This window comes from Mustela nivalis (assembly GCF_964662115.1).
Source record: "Mustela nivalis genome assembly, chromosome: 1".
NCBI classification, from domain to species: domain Eukaryota; kingdom Metazoa; phylum Chordata; class Mammalia; order Carnivora; family Mustelidae; genus Mustela; species Mustela nivalis.
In genome coordinates, this window is record NC_139020.1 from 122,083,646 (window position 1) to 122,104,047 (window position 20,402).

Sequence of the window (20,402 nt, forward strand, 5' to 3'; positions counted from 1 at the left end):
ATAAAATTAACATCTTTTTTTTTTTTTATTTTATTTATTTACTTGACAGACAGAGAGATCACAAGTAGGCAGAGAGGCAGGCAGACAAAGAGAGAGGGGGAAGCAGGCTCCCTGCTGAGCAGAGAGCCCGATGCGGGGCTCGATCCCAGGACCCTGAGATCATGACCTGAGCCGAAGGCAGCGGCTTAACCCACTGAGCCACCCAGGCGCCCCCAGTTAACATCTTTTTTAATCCTAGTGGGAGTTTTCACACTTTTAGCACCATAACTCTATTTTATAAATCAAAACTTAAACATAGATTCAATATATAAAATAGCAATGTTATTTTATCAGTATAAATATGTTTTAAGGCTAAAATAAAATGAAAGCCATTAAACAGAACCATGAAACTATTTTACTAAATATAGAATTTCAAAATCTGGGACTATTATTGACAGTTGTAGTCTTGGTATCTATTTATTTCTTTTGTTTTGGAGATAATCCTGATTCATACAGCTAAGTGTTTGCAAATAGTAAAGGTTTTTTTAATAGCTTGCTTGCAAGTGAGAAGCATAACTGTGGCTCAGGCTTGGTTTGCTGGTAGGTCATTGGTCCCCTGAAGGTTGTGATGAGAGCATTTCTGCCATCAAAATAAAATAGCCTTCATTGACAGGTAGCAATAATCTTTCTTAAATTGAGTATCCTCTAAATAAATAAAAGAAGGTTTTATTAGGTTTAATATATATTTACTCAGAACTTTCTATATGCAGGATTTGTGTTAGGTTCTGGTAATGTGAAGTGAATATACTTGTGTTATTGTTATCAAGGAGTTTATATACCAAAGAAGATATACAAGTCAGTGATTGTTAGGATAGTATTATTATAATGGGAATATTATGGAAGGACTAAAGACAGACATGTAAACAAACTTAAGACATTAGGGAAGAGTTCACAGTGGAGGAGATGCTTGTAGCTTTTGATGTTGTAGTTGGTGTTAGTTCAGTGAAGAGTATGTTAGTATTTTACAAAGAAACAACCAAAAAGGGGTATGTGTGTTTGGGTATGTGTATGGTTGACCCTTGAACAATATGAATTTGAATAACATTTGTCCATTTATACACTTATTTTTTGGGGTATAGTACAGTACTGTAAATGTACTTTCTCTTCCTATGATTTTCTTCCCTCTAGCTTACTTTATTGTAGGAATATAGTATATAATACACATAACGGACAAATTATGTTAATCGACGGTTTATGTCATTGGTAAGGCTTTCCATCAACAGTAGGCTATTAGTAGTTAAGTTTTTTTTTTTTTAAAGATTTTATTTGTTTATTTGACAGAGAGAGATTACAAGTAGGCAGAGAGACAGGCAGAGAGAGAGAGGAGGAAGCAGGCTTCCTGCTGAGCAGAGAGCCCGATGCAGGGCCCGATCCCAGGACCCTGAGATCATGACCCAAGCCGAAGGCAGAAGCTTAACCCACTGAGCCACCCAGGCGCCCCAGCAGTTAAGTTTTTGAGGAGTCACAAATTACATGCAGATTTTCAACTTCATGGGGCTGGAGGTGGAGTCAGTACCTCTAACCCTTTATTTAAGGGTTAGCTGTATAGAGAGAATGAAGCCAAGGAAGACGGAGATTGTGATTTATTATAAAGAATTGGCTCATGTGATTATGGAAGCTGAGATGTCCTGAAATCTTCAGTTATGGGAGGGAAAGTTAATGTTGAAGTTCTAGTCTGAAAGCAGACAAGCTTAACACCTAAGGAGTTTTAATTCTGGGCAGGAAATGACCTGTGTCCCAACTCAAGGCAGTCAGATAGACAGGGTTCCTTCTTATTTGCTAGAAAGTCTGCTTTTTTATTCTATTCAGAACTTCACAGATTCTGACAAGACCTACCCATATTAGGAAGGGCCACCTGCTTTACTGGCCCTACCCATTCAAATGCTAATTTCATCCCAAAACACCCTCACAGACACACCTAGAATGATGATGGACCAAATTTCTGGGCACCTCATGGCCCAGTCAAGTTAACACTTAAAATTAACCATCATAGATCAACTTGGCATGTATACACAGCTCTGAAAACCATACTTAATCTCCAGGTAAAGACTGTAGCAAGTTCAAAATGCCCTTAACATGATAAAATTATCCTGAGTACAACCAAAAATGCACTAACCTCTTTCCCAGCACAAGAAGTAATATCTTTGAGTGTTGCCTACTCTTGTTTCTCTGAAAATTAAATCATATGTTATAAAATTAATGCTTAAATACTACGATACAAAATCAGTACATCTTATGTTACATGATAAAGGAAGGGGTACCGGCGTGGCTCAGTTTATTAACTGCCTTTGGCTCAGGTCATGATCCCAGGGTCTGGGATCAAGGCCTCTGCTGAGCTCAGCAGGGTTTGCTTCTCCCCTTCTTTCTGTCCTTTCCCCCTGCTCGTGCTCTCTCTCTCTCTTTTTCTGTCTTCAAATAACATCTTTAAAAAAAGAAAGATAAAGGAAAACAGTGGGAAGGAAACAAGGACTGTGTGTCTGTGTACAGATAGTCTATACACATATATACACAAAAACATGCATACCAAAACAAGGAGGAGATACTCATGACAGTTAATCCTCATTTCTGTAACTAGTCATGTGGTCATAGCTGGTATTTGTTACTAGCTTCTTCCAACCCTTTCTGTATTCCCCTTGCCTTTAGTAAGCATTTCACTTGTGGTTCTTTACCTGCAGAGTTAACCCAAACCTTCGTTCTTTTCTTTTCTTTTTTTTAAAGATTTTATTTATTTGAGCAAGAGCACATGGGAGTCAGCTGCATAACCAACTGAGCCATCCAGATTCCCCCCAAAACCTTCATTCTTGAAGGGTCCAGGTCATTAGTAGTCCTACCTGAGTTAGCTTGTAATTGTCCATTGGTCTTAATGATAGGATATGGTCATGCTTAGAAGAAATATTCTGTATTCTAGGCATACTTTTCCTTTTGTCTGTGGAGTAGTAGGCCGGTTTCTCTATGTTAGTCAGGATCAATCACTCTAGCCAGCATCACTGTGCCGCCCTTTGCCTGTTGATATGAAGACATAAGGAGCTCAAAGTGGCTGGGCTGGAGTCTTAACTTTTAGTCCAGGGGAATCATTGTCATGTCTCCCACTGGAACCATTCTTCCTTCTGTAACTAAGACCTCTATGTCCATAAAGCATAAGGGTGCAGGAAAAGGAAGCAAAATTTTTGCTTACATTTTTAAACATTGATTTTTGACCCTTGAGTCCTGGCTGTGGGAGAAACTGTCATGTAGCAGATGATGACTTGGATCATATACAGCTTTCTGGAGAACTTTGCCCAACTCCTATAAGGTATTGCCACCTAGCTGGTACTGTAACTTAGTCTTCCAAAGGCCATTCTACTCTTCTGTCAAGCCAGCTACTTCAGGTTAAGAACATAGTAAGACTAATGAATACCATGAGCATGAGCCCATTGTTAAGCTTCATTTGCTGTGAAATGAGTTTCTTGATCAGAAGCAATGGTGTATGGAATACCACAATGGTGAGTAAGGTGTTCTGTGACTCCACTGATGATAGTTTGGCAGAAACATTGCATGCAGAGAAGGCAAATCCATATAGAGAGTTGAGTGTTTATTCTAGTAAGAAGAGAATATTGCCCCTTCTATAGTAGAAGCAGTCTAGTGTAATCAACCTGTCACCAGATAGCTGGCTGACCATCCTGGGTAAAGGTAAATGGTGCTATATTAGGATCTCAGTGTTGGTCTCTGCTGCTGGCACAGTAGTCACTCAGTGGTGGTCATAGTCAGGTAGGCTTCAGTGAGTGGAGGTCCATATTGCTAAACACATGTATAACCTCCATCCCTGCCACCTATCCCTGTCACCTTGGCCACTTTGTTCATGAAGCCATTGCATGATGACAGGGGTGATTGGAAAAAGAGGCTGACAAGTATCCACAAAATGGGGCATCCTATCCATTTGATTATAAAAACTCTCTTCCAGAGACACCCTTTGGTATACATTCAGAGAGGTTTATTACATATCTCTTCCCCAAATTTCTTTGTCACTAATTTTCTAGTCATGTTCCTTCTCAGTCCCTGGCCATCAGCCAAGCTTTAGTTACATCTCATGAATTGGTATATAATTGCATGTCTGGCCATTTCTCCTTCCAAGCAAAGTGAACAGTGAGTTGCAGTTTCCAAAGTTCTGCCCAACAGAACTTGAGCACAGTCCTTTAGAAATGTTTCAGAAAGGGACTGTAGTACCACAGTTGCCAAGTTTCATATGATGCCTACATACTGTAAATCATGTTGAGTCTTCTCTTTTCTTCCTTTGTTAACTGACTGAAGGGAACTTCCTTTGAGGACATAGGGGCAGGCTGAGAAAAAGAAGGTAGTGTAACAAGTGCATGGGAAACCATGGACATTTGAGTCACTTTTTCATATAAAACTTATAGTGCCTTCAGGACCTGCTCTGGTCTAGTCTTATATACACCACTTTCATTTGTTGATGGAATACTATTTTGCTCACCCATTTTTATGGCTTGGTGGGTCAGATAACACCCAATTCATATTTGGCAGCTCAGTTCACATGCTTGCCTGGTGGCCAGTGTTTAAACATTCAGTATGAAATCCCATTAGCAAACTAAGAGCTGTTTCTCTAAAGGAGAGTATTTATCTACTGGAGATGGCAGGTGTTTGTTTTTTTTTTTTTTCCCCCAAAATCCTGAGGACCTGTGCTATGGTTTACCTACAGGGGCCTGCCAGAGGCTCCAAACAGCATCTATATCTGCCACTGACAGTTCAAGAACCATTAGATCTGTTGGATCATAGGACCAAGTAGCACAGCAGTTTGCATAGCAGTCTGAACTTATTGCAGAACCCTCTCTTATTTTGGATCTCATTCAAAACTAGCACCCTTTTAGGTCACTTAGGAAATAGACTACAGTACATTACCCACCTGAGGAATATGTTATCTTTACAATGCAGAGAGGCCCCCTAGCTACTGTGTCTCATTTTTGGTTGTAGGAGGGCCCAGAGTAACAAATTTTTCTTTACCTTAGAATATCTTGATAATACTCCATATAAATTGAGTGCTTCAAGTTTCATTGAGGTAAAAGGCCCCAAATTTTTGTTGGAATATTTCCTACCTTCTAAGTTGCTGTTTCTTACTCACTAGGTTGGATCAGCCTAATATTATAAAGGTGTCAGAGTGGTATCTTGTTGAGAGTAGATGTGATCAAGATCTCTGTAAATTAAATTATGACATAGAGCTGGAGAATTGATATACCCCTGAGAAAGGACAGTGAAAATGTATTGTTGGCCTTGCCAGCTTAAGGAAACCTCTTGTGATTCTTTATTGACAGTTATGGAGGAGGAAAAAGCGTTTGTTAGCTCAATAGTTGTATACCAAGTACCAGGGGATGTGTTACTTCGTTCCACAACAAAACCGTATTTGGTATACCACCTAATTATAATGTTAGGATGATCCACTGTAATTGTCTAAGATCTGTGTGTCCTTTGCATAGGCCAAATAGGCAAGATGAATAGGGTTGTGATGGGAATTACCACCCCTGCATCTTTTAAGTCCTGCAGGAATGGGTACTGCTTTTGGTTTATTGTTTTTTTAGGTAGAGATGGTTGTGATAACTTCTGCTTGACTTTTCCACCAAAATAGCCCTCACTCCATAGGTCTAGGAACCAATATGGAAATTCTGCCAGCTGCTGAGTATATCTATTCCAATTATGCATTCTAGAATTGAAGAAATAGCCAGAGATGGGTTTGGGACCCATTGGGCATACTGTGAAACATATCTGTGCTTACTTCCATAAGCATCTACTCTGGTGTACCTCAGTGATATTTTGAGTCTCCTAGAGTTAGTGTCATTTCAAAGCAAGTATCTAGAAGTTTAAAAGGGTCTGGTTTTTTCCTTTCCTCCAATATGCAGTTACCATGGTTAAAACCATAGGTTCCTTTGGAGAAGCCAGGGAAAAATCTGTTTCAGTCTTGGCACTGATTCTCCCCAAACATTGGGGAGAATTAACACCTTTACTGTGTCTAGATGTCTGGGTGCATGTTAGAGAAATGATTCCTGAAGGTTTTACTGTAGGTGTTAATTATTGTCTGGGTGTAAACATCAGACTATAAACTGTATCTGACCAGGAAGTTTTAGCAAGGTAGTTATATCTAGCTGATGTAATCTGAATCCATGTATTTAGTCCACTTAGACAAAATATTTTGTAGAATTAAAAAAACCTCTTCCAGGGCACCTGGGTGGCTCAGTGGGTTAAGCCGCTGCCTTCGGCTCAGGTCATGATCTCAGGGTCCTGGGATCGAGTCCCGTATCGGGCTCTCTGCTCAGCAGGGAGCCTGCTTCCTCCTCTCTCTCTGACTGCCTCTCTGCCTACTTGTGATCTCTCTCTGTAAAATAAATAAATAAAATCTTTAAAAACAAACAAACAAACAAACAAAAAAACCTCTTCCAGACTTTGCTTCTTGGTACATTGTTTTTTCCTCATGGCAGAGACTCCCTACCTTGCTATATTTTCCAACCTCTTGATCTCATTTGAAGGCCATTTGTTTCCTCACTCTTAACCTACTCATTCCTATACCTCTCTGGTGTCCACCCTATTTTATAAACTATCCTTGTGGTAATTCCCAGTTTCATTATACTTTTCTAACTCATTTGCATTGCCAAAGAAGCTCCCATAGCTTTTCATACATGATTTACATTATACATGTGTAATATATTATTATATTATGATTGTATTATGATTTCTCATTCATGTTAAAACAACTATTATCTGATCCTTTTGGAAAGCCCATTAATGGTGGTAATAATAGCTAACATTTACTCACCATTTATTATGGGCCATTTTATCTTCACAATTACATGAAATGGATACTATTAGTCCCCTTAATTTTATAGTCCTCTTAAAAATATCTCATACCTATCAGTGTCTCTTGTGCTCATGGCTACTGTCCTCTACCAATCCATTATCTTCTCTGGCCTGAATGTCTTGTTGTTTGTTTGTTTGTTTGTTTTAAATTTTATTATTTATTTGAGAGAGAGAGAGAAACAGCAAGAGAGGAAACACAAGCAGGGGAGTGGGAGAGGAAAAAGCTTCCCACTGAGTAGGGAGACCGACGCAGGGCTTGATGTGGGGCTCGATCCCAGACTCTGGGATCATGACCTGAGCTGAAGGCAGGTGCTTAACAACTCAGCCGCCCAGGCGCCCCTCACCTGGATGTCTTCATTAACTTCTTAAATTTTGCCTTTTGTTTCCATTGTTGCACACGTATCTCCTGTACTGCATAGCAGATAAAGTAACCTTTTAAAAATGTAGATGTATTACGTTATTTTCACTTTTAAAATCCCTGAGTATTCATTTCATGGAGAATAAAATCCCATTTTTTAAAAACCATCTAATTGGCTTTATTAATTGATTCATGAATTGGGCAGTGTCCTATCCAGCTAATCTAGTACAGGGAACTTTGAGTTGCAAAATAGAAGGATTTTGTAGGGAGTAATGGGGGATGCAATTAACAAAAGAACACAATTAACAAATTAACTTGTGAGAGAATTACTTGGTGCAATTATTATGATAACTATAAGCAGGGTAATTCCCAGTGTTTGGAGTGCATTGGGAGCTATGGTCCGCAAGACCCAGACCAGTCAAAGAAGACCCTATTGAAAGAGTCCTTTTAAGGCAAGTAGCTTGCTTAGTGATCTTATGTAACCAAGTTTCAGCTTCCTGTGAAATGTTAATCCAGATATAGCAGGTGTTGTTGGCCACAGCAGAGGTACTCCCCTGCTTGGCTAAAAGATAATAGAGGGCTGTCTTACTATTAAGAACAGCCTTGGCTAAAGAATCTAAGGATGGTTGTTGGGCCTCTGTTGCTTTAGCAGCAGATTCTGCAGTAATTTCAAGAATTGTGAATTTCCTGATCATGAGCTAATTTACATTTACCTGTAACCAGGAAAGTAGGGTCCTGTCAAGAGGAGTGAATTCCTGAATCATGAAAGCCTCCCAGCAGGTCCTTTCTAACTCAACAGTGCAACTTCAAGGGAGTCAGCCAATGTGTTGTCTTATTTTGCTTGTGAAAAGTTAGGGTCTCAGATTTTTCTCTTACCTGAACTATAAGGTTGTTTTAAAATCCAGATGTTACCTCCCTTAAGCAATGGCCTGGGGAGAAAAAGATGAGGGCATTATCTTTCAGGCTAATGCCAGAGTAAAAGAACTGGGAAGAAGAAAGGTTTTCATGTTTAGTTAAGGTCTGAAGTCTTGATCTGTCGCCTTAGGCAGAAGCAGTCTGCCTCAAGGTCAGCTACATCTCTTTCTCATCAATTTGACTTAGAGGTTGCCAGCCTCTGCACAAGACCAGGTTGGAGGTGGAACTGCCATTAGCTGTGAGATGAATACCCAAGCAGTGTAGTGGTCAAGAGCACTGGGTAAGGTCCCTTCCAGTGGGGTTATAAAAGCTGTCTTCGATGACATTTCCAGAATGACCATTCACCAAGCTCTAGACTCTGACCAACAGGAACCTTTGAATTGGGATCCAAAAAATCTTTAATCTGTTGGTGATAGTCTTGAGCATAAGATATTAGAGATTTACAGTAGCTGGTCTTAGGAGCATGAAACAACAAGGGATCAGCATAAGGCTGTATACTAATAGACATTGGTCTACTGGTGACTGTCATATAAGCGGTAAGTTTGTTTCCTAAAGGGGTAACTACTAATAGTCAGCAAGACCAAAGATAATGCCGTAGGCCAGGAAAGTCCAATAGTTGAGGCAAATTTAGAAATTTTAAGTTTAAGAACCCCATTAATTCTCTCAGTTTTGCCTTATGATTGAAGGTGATAGGGACAATGTTAATTCTAAGAAGTTTGCCAGGTTTTTATTAAGCCTTATGTTATTTGTCCAGTGAAGTGGGGGCCTTCATCACTGGGGATTGTGGAAGGTATACCACAAGTGGGAAATACACTGTGAGGACATCAGCCTTGGAGCTTCGGAATGCTTCAGCCCATCTGGAAAACACACATACAGTATCAACATATTGGTAGTCCATACTGCGTGGCAATTGAATGAAGTCATCTACAGATATTCAGAAGGCCCAGAAGGTGGAGGTCTGAGATCTTTTGGGACAAAAATAGTTATTCTTGGGGATTGTGGACCTGACAGGTCAGACATTACGAGTAGACTGCGTTTGCAGTTTAATAAAGTCTTTTTACCAATCTCTGTTCATAATTTGTATCATCTTAAATGCACTCTGGTGGGTGAAGGAATCCACAAACTAAAAAATAAAGTTTGCCAGGGAGTCACCAAGAACCAAGAAGCCATCTTGGGTTTCTCATAGCCTCAAACGTTTGTTTAACTTACAGCTATTGCTTACACATGCTAATTTCTCTAATTCAGGAACAGACTGTTGCCATCTTCCAAGTCCATCAGGATGGCAAAAGTCTGGCAGTGAGGGGCAGATTTTGCAGAAGCAGAAAGGATTTCTTCCACATGTGCCATAATCTTCATAGATGTGTTGCTGTTGCCTTAGCATGAAGGTCAGCTGGGGCATTTTTCTGATACTCAGGCTTAATTCTTTTAGTGTGAGCCTCAGTTTTAATGACAGCAATTTCAGAAGGGAAGCGGTAATAGTAAGAAGATGGTTCACTTTTGCCATTTTTTATTGGGGTCCCAGAGGATGTCAAACCTTTTAAGATAATCAGAATTACAAGTGATAATATTATACTAGGGCATGCTAGGTTTCTAGGAATTTCATATAATTTTTAGAACACAAATGCTTTATAATGAAGGCTTACTGATATTATTATTAATTAATTTTTTTGGTGAGTTAAAGCATAGAAGTTTATTAAGTGAAGATAAAAAGCTCTCAAAAGTGAGGGGGTCCCAACAGGGTTGTCCAGCTTACTTCTTGTTTGACAATATTTTCTACGTAATTTCACATATCAAATAAACCTAATTAGTTTAAGAGATCCCTTGAAATATTCTAGGAGCCTTTGGAAAAATCCCGAAGTTTATTCCAGGTCAAAAAGAACATTTATAATTTGATTTTGAGAAGTTTATGGTGGGGGAGAAATGAAGTGTTAAAGCCCTTGAATAGTTAGATAGGATCACAGATCATTTTGAAACTTAATTATCGGGGCGCCTGGGTGGCTCAGTGGGTTAAGCCTCTGCCTTCAGCTCAGGTCATGATCTCAGGGTCCTGGGATCAAGCCCCGCATCAGGCTCTCTGCTCGGCAGGGACCCTGCTTCCCCTGCTCTCTGCCTGCCTCTCTGCCATCTCTGTCTGTAAAATAAACAGATAAAATCTTTAAAAAAAAAAAAAAAGAAAGAAAGAAAGAAACTTAATTATCTGTTTGCAACACTTAGCTCTTTTAATACTGAGAAGACTCAGTTTTCTTAAGTAATCAACAACCTAATAAAGAGGGCAACCACAGGAAATTATTTTGTTAAAACACAGTATCTTTGTTTTCTAGGCAGATCACTTAAAGGTAAAGAAACTTCTACACTCTGTTATCAAAAGTACACTAAAAGTTAAAAAATAAAAACTAGAGAAAACCAAATTCTAATTTCATACCAGCTTTTTTTTTTTTTTTTTTTAAAGAAAGAGAGAGAGAGGAAAGCAGGCTCCCTGCTGAGCAGAGAGCCCAGTGCGGGGCTCGATCCCAGGACCCCAAGATCACAACCTGAGCTGAAAGCAGCAGCTTAACCCACTGAGCCACCCAGGTGCCCCCCAGCTTACTTCTGATATTAAAACTTACTCATTCCAGTCTTAGCCCTGACCACATATAAAATACCTTTCCAAAGATTTATTTTTCACAAACTTTCTACAACTTTTTACTCCTCAAAAATGTATCTTCATTTCTCATACCTTCTTTTACCAAAAACACACATTTTGCTTTCTTTGCATATGGAGATGTTTCCCTTACTTCTGCTGGCTCTAATTACATATATTAATTAGAACTCTTAACTTTTAGAAACCTTAGTTCCTGGTAAAAATCTAGAAGAAATTATGAATTGTTAACACCAGCATTCTTTAGATTGGCAAGTTTATGAATACATTTCATAATTTCTAGAAGCATATGCCTTTTTCAATTTTCCAGTGCACTAGGATATCCAAATACCTTTTAGTTTCTCTCTAATAAGAAGCCACAAGTCGATAAACCTATGTTCAGTAATTAATACTTCAGTGTTTTCTTATTTGTGAATGATGTAAATACTCAGCAGATTTCTGTTACTTTAACTCAGCAAAACTAAAATTTCAAGTTACCAGAGATTTGGGAAGCTATTTTTAAGTACATATACAATAAAATATAATTGTTGCTAAAAACTTTATTAATTCTTATTCCACTTAATCTGTTTAAATCATTTGTTCTCAACAGTTGTTTATTTTACCCACAAAAACTTCACGAGACATTAGACAAAATCAGCCATCATTCTAAGTTATTTTTCTGTCAACAAATTAGGACAGAAGTATATGAATTTAGCTAGAAAATTCAGGTAGAATAAAAGTTGTTTATCTACCTTACAGTTGTAGATAACTCTAAAGATACACCTCTTTCCACTCAAGCAACAAACTGAAACTTGCTTTAATTTACCAAAAATTATTTCAGAGTAGGTGAACTTGAAAAACTTCTGGGATAGTTTCTGTTACATTTCTGAGAATTTTGTGAAGTCTAAATTTATGTAAGTGCCTTTTTTTTTTTAAGCCACAAACAGCGCTCTTCTACAAATTAATTTTGGCAGTACCATATGGAGGTAGAAAATACTGCACATTTAAAACACATGTATGAACACACATACCAACACAAATGGAAGCAAACAGAGACCTTATAGCTTATAGCTTTAAATTACTACCATGAATTAGGTATAATAATACAAAACTCACTGCTTACGAAAAATAGTTGGCTCTAAATTGTTTTTCTGATGGATGGAGTAAATTCAGATTACCTGCTTAGGGGCCTCAAACTGTTTTCTAATACTTGTGGAGAAGAGCATTAAGAATTGTAAATTTGTTCTTAACAAGTCAAGTTCCAAATGACCGCCCCCGCCCTTTTTAATAAACTTTATTTTTCCAGTGTTCCAAGATTCATTGTTTATGTACTACACCCAGTGCTCCATCCAATATGTGCCCTCCATAATACCCACCACCAGGCTCACCCAACCCGCCCCCCCTCAAAACCCTTAGTTTGTTTCTCAGAGTCCACAGTCTCTCACAGTTCATCTATCCCTCTGATTTCCCCCAACTCCCTTCTCCTCTCCAACTCCTAATGTCCTCTGTGCTATTCCTTGTGCTCCACAAGTAAGTGAAACCATATGATAATTGACTCTCTCTGCTTGACTGCTTTCACTCAGCATAATCTCCTCCAGTCCTCTCCATGTTGATACAAAAGTTGGGGTATTCATCCTTTCTGATGGAGACATAATATTCCATTGTATATATGGATAATATCTTATTTATCCATTTGTCTGTTGAAGGGCATCTTGGTTCATTCCACAGTTTGGCGACTATGGCCATTGCTGCTATAGACATTGGGGTACAGATGGCCCTTCTTTTCACTACGTTTTTTCCCCTTTTGATAAGGATTACTTCCCTGAAGTTTACATGTCAAAGAGATGGTCTAGATAAGAATTATGGAGAGGACTCAGGTAGGACATGTAGTACTTCAAAGACACAGGGGAAAAAATGCAGGCTCCTATAATTTTTGTTTTCTTAAAGCCAGAATTCATAATACTTACAAGGCTATTGAGATAAGTGGGAGGTTTGGGGTTTGGTAAAAAGTATTGATGGATTTCAAGTTGCTTCTTGTCTCTGGTCCTATAAAGACTAGACTTGTAAAACAAAAGACATCTATTTTCAATTCCTCAAAGACTTGGGTTGCTGCCTAAATTATATCAAAGGGCTAATAACATCTATGCACCTATGTTAGAGTGTTTTTCTTTCCTACTGGATAACCGTTGGGGAGAAGGCCTAAAAAATTCCTGTCAAGCTCTGAATAATATCTTCCAATTTGGGCAAATTTCTCACCATAAAGTTATTAAAGTCCTTTCAAATATCTTGTCAGGTTTCAACCTTGACAAACAGTCAACTCTTTCTGGCAGTATTGAACAATCCCATGGATCTACGAGGCATCTTCAAAGTATATGCAAAAGATGTTATCCTCACAAGATCTAGAGTTACTCCTAAACATAACCAAAACAATAGCAACAACAGAAAAACACAACAACAACTTACATAGCTCAGGTGAGCAGAAAGCCAAGCCTTAGCATATAAAACAAGACCAGCAAGCAAGAAAGAAATACTTTTCTCTGGGAGAGAAAGAATCAATAACCAATTGGTCTGGAACTGGAAAGAAAGGGATAATGTGAAATTTTATTTCCTTCTCTTCCCTGGGCTCTAGGGGTAATTTGCTTATAGAAATTTTCAGAATCCTCTCCTGGATTTAAGAAATTCTTTGTGTCCGTTAGTTCTGCCTTTGAGCAAGATATGAAAGTTAGGAGAAGAGAATGGCCCATAGCCTCAGATGGTCTTATTTTATAAGCTAACTGTTTAATAGTCTCTTTAGAAAGGCAATTCAGACAGGGGGTTAGTAGAATGGGTTCTCAAATTAAGGATAAAGGGGAGCAGTAGAAATTATGTCACTCTTATGCCTCTGTCTGTTACAGTTTTTGTTTTAAATGCCCTTTCTCTTTAATTTTTCATTAGTCTTTTGCAGTGAATCTTCAATGAAACTGTTTTGGAATTTTGAAGCTTTTAGAGGCTGCTTCATACTCTAAGTGCATATCCCATTCTGTTTATTTAATTTGGAAATGCTTGATTTCAAGTGCATTTCTTACGTGTTTTATCTAATTGGAAATTTCCACATAATGGCCATTATATTTCCAGGTTTTCTTCAGTAAGATTTTGCCATTTTACTAGCTATCTGAAATTTCTAGTGTGTTGTCACTCCAGATCAGATGGAGGCCCCCAAACGTGGGGTGATGGTAGCCTAGAAGCTGATGGTATGGGAGGTAAGAGGGTTCACCCAAGGCAGAACAAAGGAGATAGAAGTTTATTGAATACACTGCAAGGGAGCAGTGAACAGGACAGCAAAAAAACCCACAAAAAACAATCTGCAATGAGGCAGTGGGTGGGGGCTGTTTTTAAAGGGGGAAGGTGAGGAGGTATGGGGACCTATGGAATTATCCCCTTTTTGGTAACTGTGCCTGGTTGTAAGAAGCCCATTGGTCAGTCAGGGCTTATGGATATTTTGAAGTGAGTCAGCTGTCTGTATTCAGCCAGGTACCCACTGTGGGCCCTTTTGCCTTGTTCTACATTTCATTGCTCAAGGCTGTTATCTAAAAGTGACCTCTACACGTAATTCTTAGACATAAAATATGCAGTTGTGCTGGAAGGTGGTGTGCTCAACTCTTCAGGATCCTATTTGTTTTAGCTAGACCTTTGGGTTTCTTGGAGCCAAACTAATACCTAAGAGGGGCATGTGATGAGGTTGGGAATTGTGGGGTGTGTTACAATATACCTTGTTGCACAGAAGTTTTCTTGCTGTTGGCAGGTAACCTAGTGTCATTCTAACACATTCCTGACCAACTTACCCTATTACTTGAAGTGGCAGATGCTCTAACAGCCTTGATTGTTTGCCCCGCTTTTTGTAGCTTTTGGACCTCTGAGTTCCCTCAGAGGAAGTAACCTTTATCTATATAAAACAAGACAGAAAAACATATGCTCCTTAATAGATCACCAGTGACCAAGAAATGTTACTTTGTCCTGGCCAAGAGAAGGCCCTGTATGCACCACCAGTTCCCATCAAACTTTGGACTGGAGAAGGGATAAATGAGCAAATGCCAAGGAATATGGAGTATGGACTAATTCCAAATAAAATGGAGAACCACAGCTGCCTGTAGCATTTCCTAACATGGAATCTGGGGAAGGATTCCAAACAAACAGAGAATTGCAGACTAAACTGTCAGCAGTTTCCAATTTGGAATCCAATGACACAACTAAGATTGGGGTTTTCCACCTGGGAAATTGTATTCTGAAAGGCTAGGGCCTTGGCTCCGGGCAGCCCTGTCTGCCAGCTCAGTTGGGCTTCAGGGTGAACTGCCAGCTAAGGTGAGCTCTGGGCAAAGCTATCTGCCAGCTCGATCTGACCTGCCCTATAAAGGAAAGCCAGTTAGATCAGGAACTTGATACAAAGAGAGCAGAGCTCAGAGCTGAGAGGAAAATGGCGAGAAAGATAGTAAATTCAAAATGGTTCACAGTACCGCACCCGTGTTTCTCATCCCCGAATGCCATGGGAAGTTTGCTTCAGATCTTGAAGTTGTCACAAAAAATTCAACTGAGTATGTTTTAATTATTAGCTGTATTGATTGATTCGTGAATACAGCAGTATCTCACCTAGCATGTAGAGGGATCTTCCCCAAACTTTTTAACAAAGCCTGTAAGGCCCAACTTGATGAGGTCCTGCTTCATTGACTTCATTCATGATCAAACCACACCATACATTTCTTTGGTTCTCTGCGAACCTCAGTTTGACTTATATAACATCAAACATATGATGTATGTATGATCACTTTATTTTTACTCCTAATTGATGAGTAGCAAGGGGAATACTCTACACTTTACATTGGAGATTCTTGTTATCACTGTAAACCTGTGGAAGGACAGGGTGTCAAAACACTTAAAAGTATTTGACTTAATGGCCACGTGGGTATTCAGGACACTATTCCAGGAAATGGATATCAACACAATTAGTGATGGGGCCTGAAAATTCCCAACTGTACAAACATAGAAGAAATTCAGATTTGAAATACTTCAAAAAGTTCCTGTTTGCACAGTCTGTATTTCAACTGGTTCCCTTTTCGCCAGTGTTTGTACAGCTCCTGAAACTGTTGAGAAATGGAGTGTCTGTGGCTAACTTGGCAAGCTTCAGCCCTCTCGATTTTCATCAAGCTACATAGAACCTTCCAGTTTCCTGTGAGCAAGCCTGTCTGTAAAAACTGCATGACTGAATTCATCTCCCTACAGAGTCTTAGTGGTTTCTTCTCATAGAAGCAATGTTTGAAAATGAAAATAATCTATAAAATAAATCTCCTGTTAATGGAAATTCAGGCCAAGGTGTTCATAATGTTTATTGTGTACATGTTTTATATGCTTGTTATAGTCGATTTATGTGTTAATATAAATGTATTTATATTAACAAGCTGTTTCAGCTTTAATAACATAATAATAATAAAATAAAATGTCTTTTTTATGGCTTATGGTTGGCCAAGGCTGTTTCTAATGGATTTTTGCGTAACACAACATGGAAAGACCTCAGTTATTATTAAACAGTGAAGTTGACTTTTAAGCACAATGGTTTTCATTGAGTTGGCCGCTGTTGATTGACTTTGTACTAACTGCATAAGTTTTTTTTTAATTTGCATAAGTTTTGATAGCTAGAGTTACTTCATAAAAATAAGTAATGTGGACTTGGACAACAAATACTGTTCTCTATATTCATATTTGTTTTATTATACAATAATTCATTTAACTGTATTACTCATGGAAAGAGAATATAAGAGTATATTGAGAACATGTTACACCAGAGTGATGACAAGAACTAGATGTTAAGGTTGAGTGGCAGGAACCCCAGGATTACTTGTGCACAGATTTTCCTTTTTTACTATGAAGCTGGCCAAATGGAATGGTTCAGACTGTGTTTCAAATTCTACTACTTGTTGAGCTGCAGAGTGCTGAGTTCTTTGTCATACTTATCTTCTTAACAGCAATGTATGTCCCTTTACTTTTCCCTGATTTTGAAGATTGAAAAATTGTGCTTTAAGTAACGTGATAAAAATGAGATTTTTACTCTATTGTTTCTAGTATGTTTGTCATAAACCAAGCACTGATTTTACTTTGGTTGGTTGTCAAATGTTTGTGTTGGGGAGAGGAAGGGAGTGGTTATGAAATAATATGATCACATGAAACTGTAGTACTTTATATTATTTTTAATATAATAATAATAAATTTAATATAATATAATATAATTAATTTTGTTGGCACGGACACTTATTTTTCAGGTTGAAGCACTCAATAAGTTAAAAACTTTAAATAGCTTAATCAAACTGAATGCAATGAAGCTAAACAGAGCCAAAGGGAAGGAGGCCATGCATACTTGTTTAAAACAGAATGCTTACCGGGAAGCCCTTTCTGACCTGCAGTCGCCTCTGAATCCATGCGTTATCCTCTCAGAACTCTAGTAAGTGACCGTCTTTGCTGTGCTCAGTGAATTTTCCATGAAAATGGCAGTGCGGAAAGGATTTCTGAGTGACTGCCTTGCAGGAGCAGTAGGGCTAGCTGTTAGCCTCCATAAGTACAATATATTTAAAGAAGGAAAAATCTTAAATTTCTCAAAGGTTATTCTTGTATGTGTTAGGATGTATACCTATTAGCTAAATTTACCTGTGGGGTTCATAAAAGTTACTGTATGTTATTTTCCTTTCAATTGTATGTGACTAAATTTGTTTTCTATATTACTGGTTTCTGAGAGTTAAAAATCCTGTGTATGCAAAATGTTGGCAACCATCATAGATTATTTACTAATTTGTTTTCCTATTTCAAATGAGATCTTAAATTAATTTGAAAGATTATTTCTTGCTTTTTTATTCCCTTCAAAAGTACTAATAGAAAGGTAATGATAAATATTCTCATATGTCAGTTTTCAAAATTGATCTCTTTAAGAAATCAAGAATGAACTCATAATATTCCTAATTTTAATCCAATGATATCTGGTTTTTATTGACTACATATAATAACACAAGGAAGAATAAAGAAAGAAAAGGAGGAATTTTAAATGTAGGTAGTGAGAAGGATGAATCTGGGTTTTCAGTCTAGCCCATCTGGCATCACTACATGCCAGTGAAAACTGTCATCCTAGTTACTTTTTTACCAGGAAGATATGTTCTAGTTCTGACTTCTGCAGAGCTAAATGAAACAGGTGAGGGTTTTCCCCACATCTAATATACAGTCTTGCCATTTCTTTAAATTGAGGTGGGCTAATTTTCCCCTTGTTTGATTTCAGTGTTGAAAAGTGTAAATACATGGATTCCAAAATGAAGCCTTTGTGGCTCGTTTACAACAACAAAGTGTTTGGTGAAGATTCAGTTGGAGTGATTTTTAAAAATGGTGATGGTATGTACTGAGGTTTTTACAGTACCAAATTCCTTAGTATTTTTCATTTGTTGTCAGTTTGCTTTATCTGAAAGGTGATGTGTAAATGTGTAACAGATGCTATCAGTGGTCATAAGGTTGAATTTGGCATGTCTTAAATCCCTTTTTTTTCCTCTTAGAAAATAATGCTTACAGCTTACTTATATACATTGTTCTAATAAATCTTTTTTTTCCCCTACAAAATACAAGGTCTAATTCTTTGGTAAAAAGCTTGTGAAGTACAAGAGAGTATTTTCAGTGGTATATTCATATATTCTGTTTCAGTGGTAACAATTTTGATATTGCTGCCATAGTTTTGTATTTTAATTAAAATATTTTACTGACAAGTATTTTCAAAAGGAATGCTTCTGAGGTGATTACACCAATCAGAAGGCAGTTATGACAACCACCACTTGTTATTGTATGATTATAGACAAATCACATAAAATTCACTGAGCTTCAGGTTCTTCACGTCCAAAAGGATTATAGTATTGTATGTTGGGTTTATTAAAAGGAATTAAAGGAACATAGGTAAATGTGTTTATGTCTATTTTAAAATGAACTCGTATTGTTTTGCTAGACATCTAACTCCACTGTGACCATGTGAATGTCATTGTGTAGAAGTCAGTACTTTAACAGCCCTCTGTTAGCTGAAAATTATCCTTAGATATAATAAATAAAATTGACTATTAGAGTTCTGTAACCCATCATATAATCACTTAAGTGATTTTTAAGAACTTTCTGTGTATTTTTAAACACAACCAGGAAAGAAAAAAATTAGCAGTGTGAATTGTATGGATGCTGTACACAGCATGACTGTGCTATATAGTATTACAGTATCCATACAATTAGTATAGTAGCTTACAATGAAAGTTGTACAATTTTCATGAAAGTGAAATAGTGAGAATTTCCTTAAGTAATCTCTATACTCAACATGGGACTTGAACTCATGACCCTGAGATCAAGAGTCACATGTTCTACTGACTGAGGCAGCCAGCTGCCCCAATTAAAAATATTGTTTAACTTAATTTAGTTACTAGTGTTATGGGCACATGCTAACCAATAAACCTAATATATATTTTTAGATTTTTATTTATTTATTTGAGAGAAAGAGTGCATGAGAGCAGAGTGAGGGGCAGAAGAAGCAGCCGACTCCCTGCTGAGCAGGGAGCCCAGTGTGGGGCTGGATCCCAGGACTCTGGGATCATGACCTGAGCTGAAGGCAGCCACTTAACTGAGCACCCAGGTGCCCCAGACCTAACATTTAACAAAATAAATATGGTCAGTATTACAGTTTGGGGGAAGTATTAGCACAATATTTGTCAATGGTTTTAGTTAAGTCTGGCTGAATTAGCTAATCTTGAATTAATGTTATGAGACAAAAATTGGAAAGTATTTATAATAAAGCAGGATTTTTACCCCCCTTAGATTTACGACAAGACATGTTGACACTCCAGATGCTGCGTTTGATGGATTTACTTTGGAAAGAAGCTGGTCTGGATCTTCGGTGAGATTTCTAGTGACTTTTTGTCTCATGTTGTATTCCTTCCACAGCTGAATTTTTAAAACTTCCTTTTTATTCCTTCTCTCCTGCTATTATTATTAATTGTTATTTGTGGTAATATTTATATAGCATTTTACAGTTTATAGTGTACTGTCAAATACATTGTCTTATTGAAGTCTCATCAGATGTAAAACTGTATATGTATAGAGATTCCAGAAAGAAAGAGGCTTGAACTTCCAGTAAAACCTGGACAGACAGCAAGAGTCACGTTCTATCTAACCTGTGATTTTAAAGGTGCTCTCATGAAGGATGCACTGGCTGGTGGTCCTGGGAATGACAAAGCCAGAGAAGGGCCTGCCTGTCTTCTTAGCCTGGTAGCATTGATTCCACTACCTTTAGGAAAGGGAAGTTTTTAGGGGTTCTTTTAGGGTTTTCAGCTTGTCACCATTATTAGGGGTAGACAGCAGAACAGCTATATGCAACAGAAAAAAAGAAAACATAATGGATTTTATTTATTTATTTGACAGAGAAATCACAAGTAGGCGGAGAGGCAGGCAGAGGGAAGGGGAAGCAGGCTCCCTGCTGAGCAGAGAGCCCCATGAGAGGCTCCATCCTAGGACCCTGAGATCAGGACCTGAGCCGAAGGCAGAGGCTTAACCCACTGAGCCACGCAGGTGTCCAACATAATGGTTTTAAAACTTTAATCATTACCAAAT

The 20,402-nt window shown here is 38.1% G+C and overlaps 1 protein-coding gene across 5 annotated transcripts in view; it reads left to right on the top strand.

Moving 5' to 3' along the window:
* The window catches only part of PIK3CB (phosphatidylinositol-4,5-bisphosphate 3-kinase catalytic subunit beta), a 203,417-nt gene that overhangs the window by 159,802 nt on the left and 23,213 nt on the right, over positions 1-20,402 (top strand). For all 5 annotated transcript variants that reach the window (XM_082690404.1, XM_082690405.1, XM_082690406.1 and 2 more), the window contains 3 exons: positions 17,054-17,232; positions 18,055-18,164; positions 19,611-19,689. In XM_082690404.1, the coding sequence (XP_082546530.1) occupies positions 17,054-17,232; positions 18,055-18,164; positions 19,611-19,689 (368 nt within the window). The remainder of the gene's footprint in view (positions 1-17,053; positions 17,233-18,054; positions 18,165-19,610; positions 19,690-20,402) is intronic.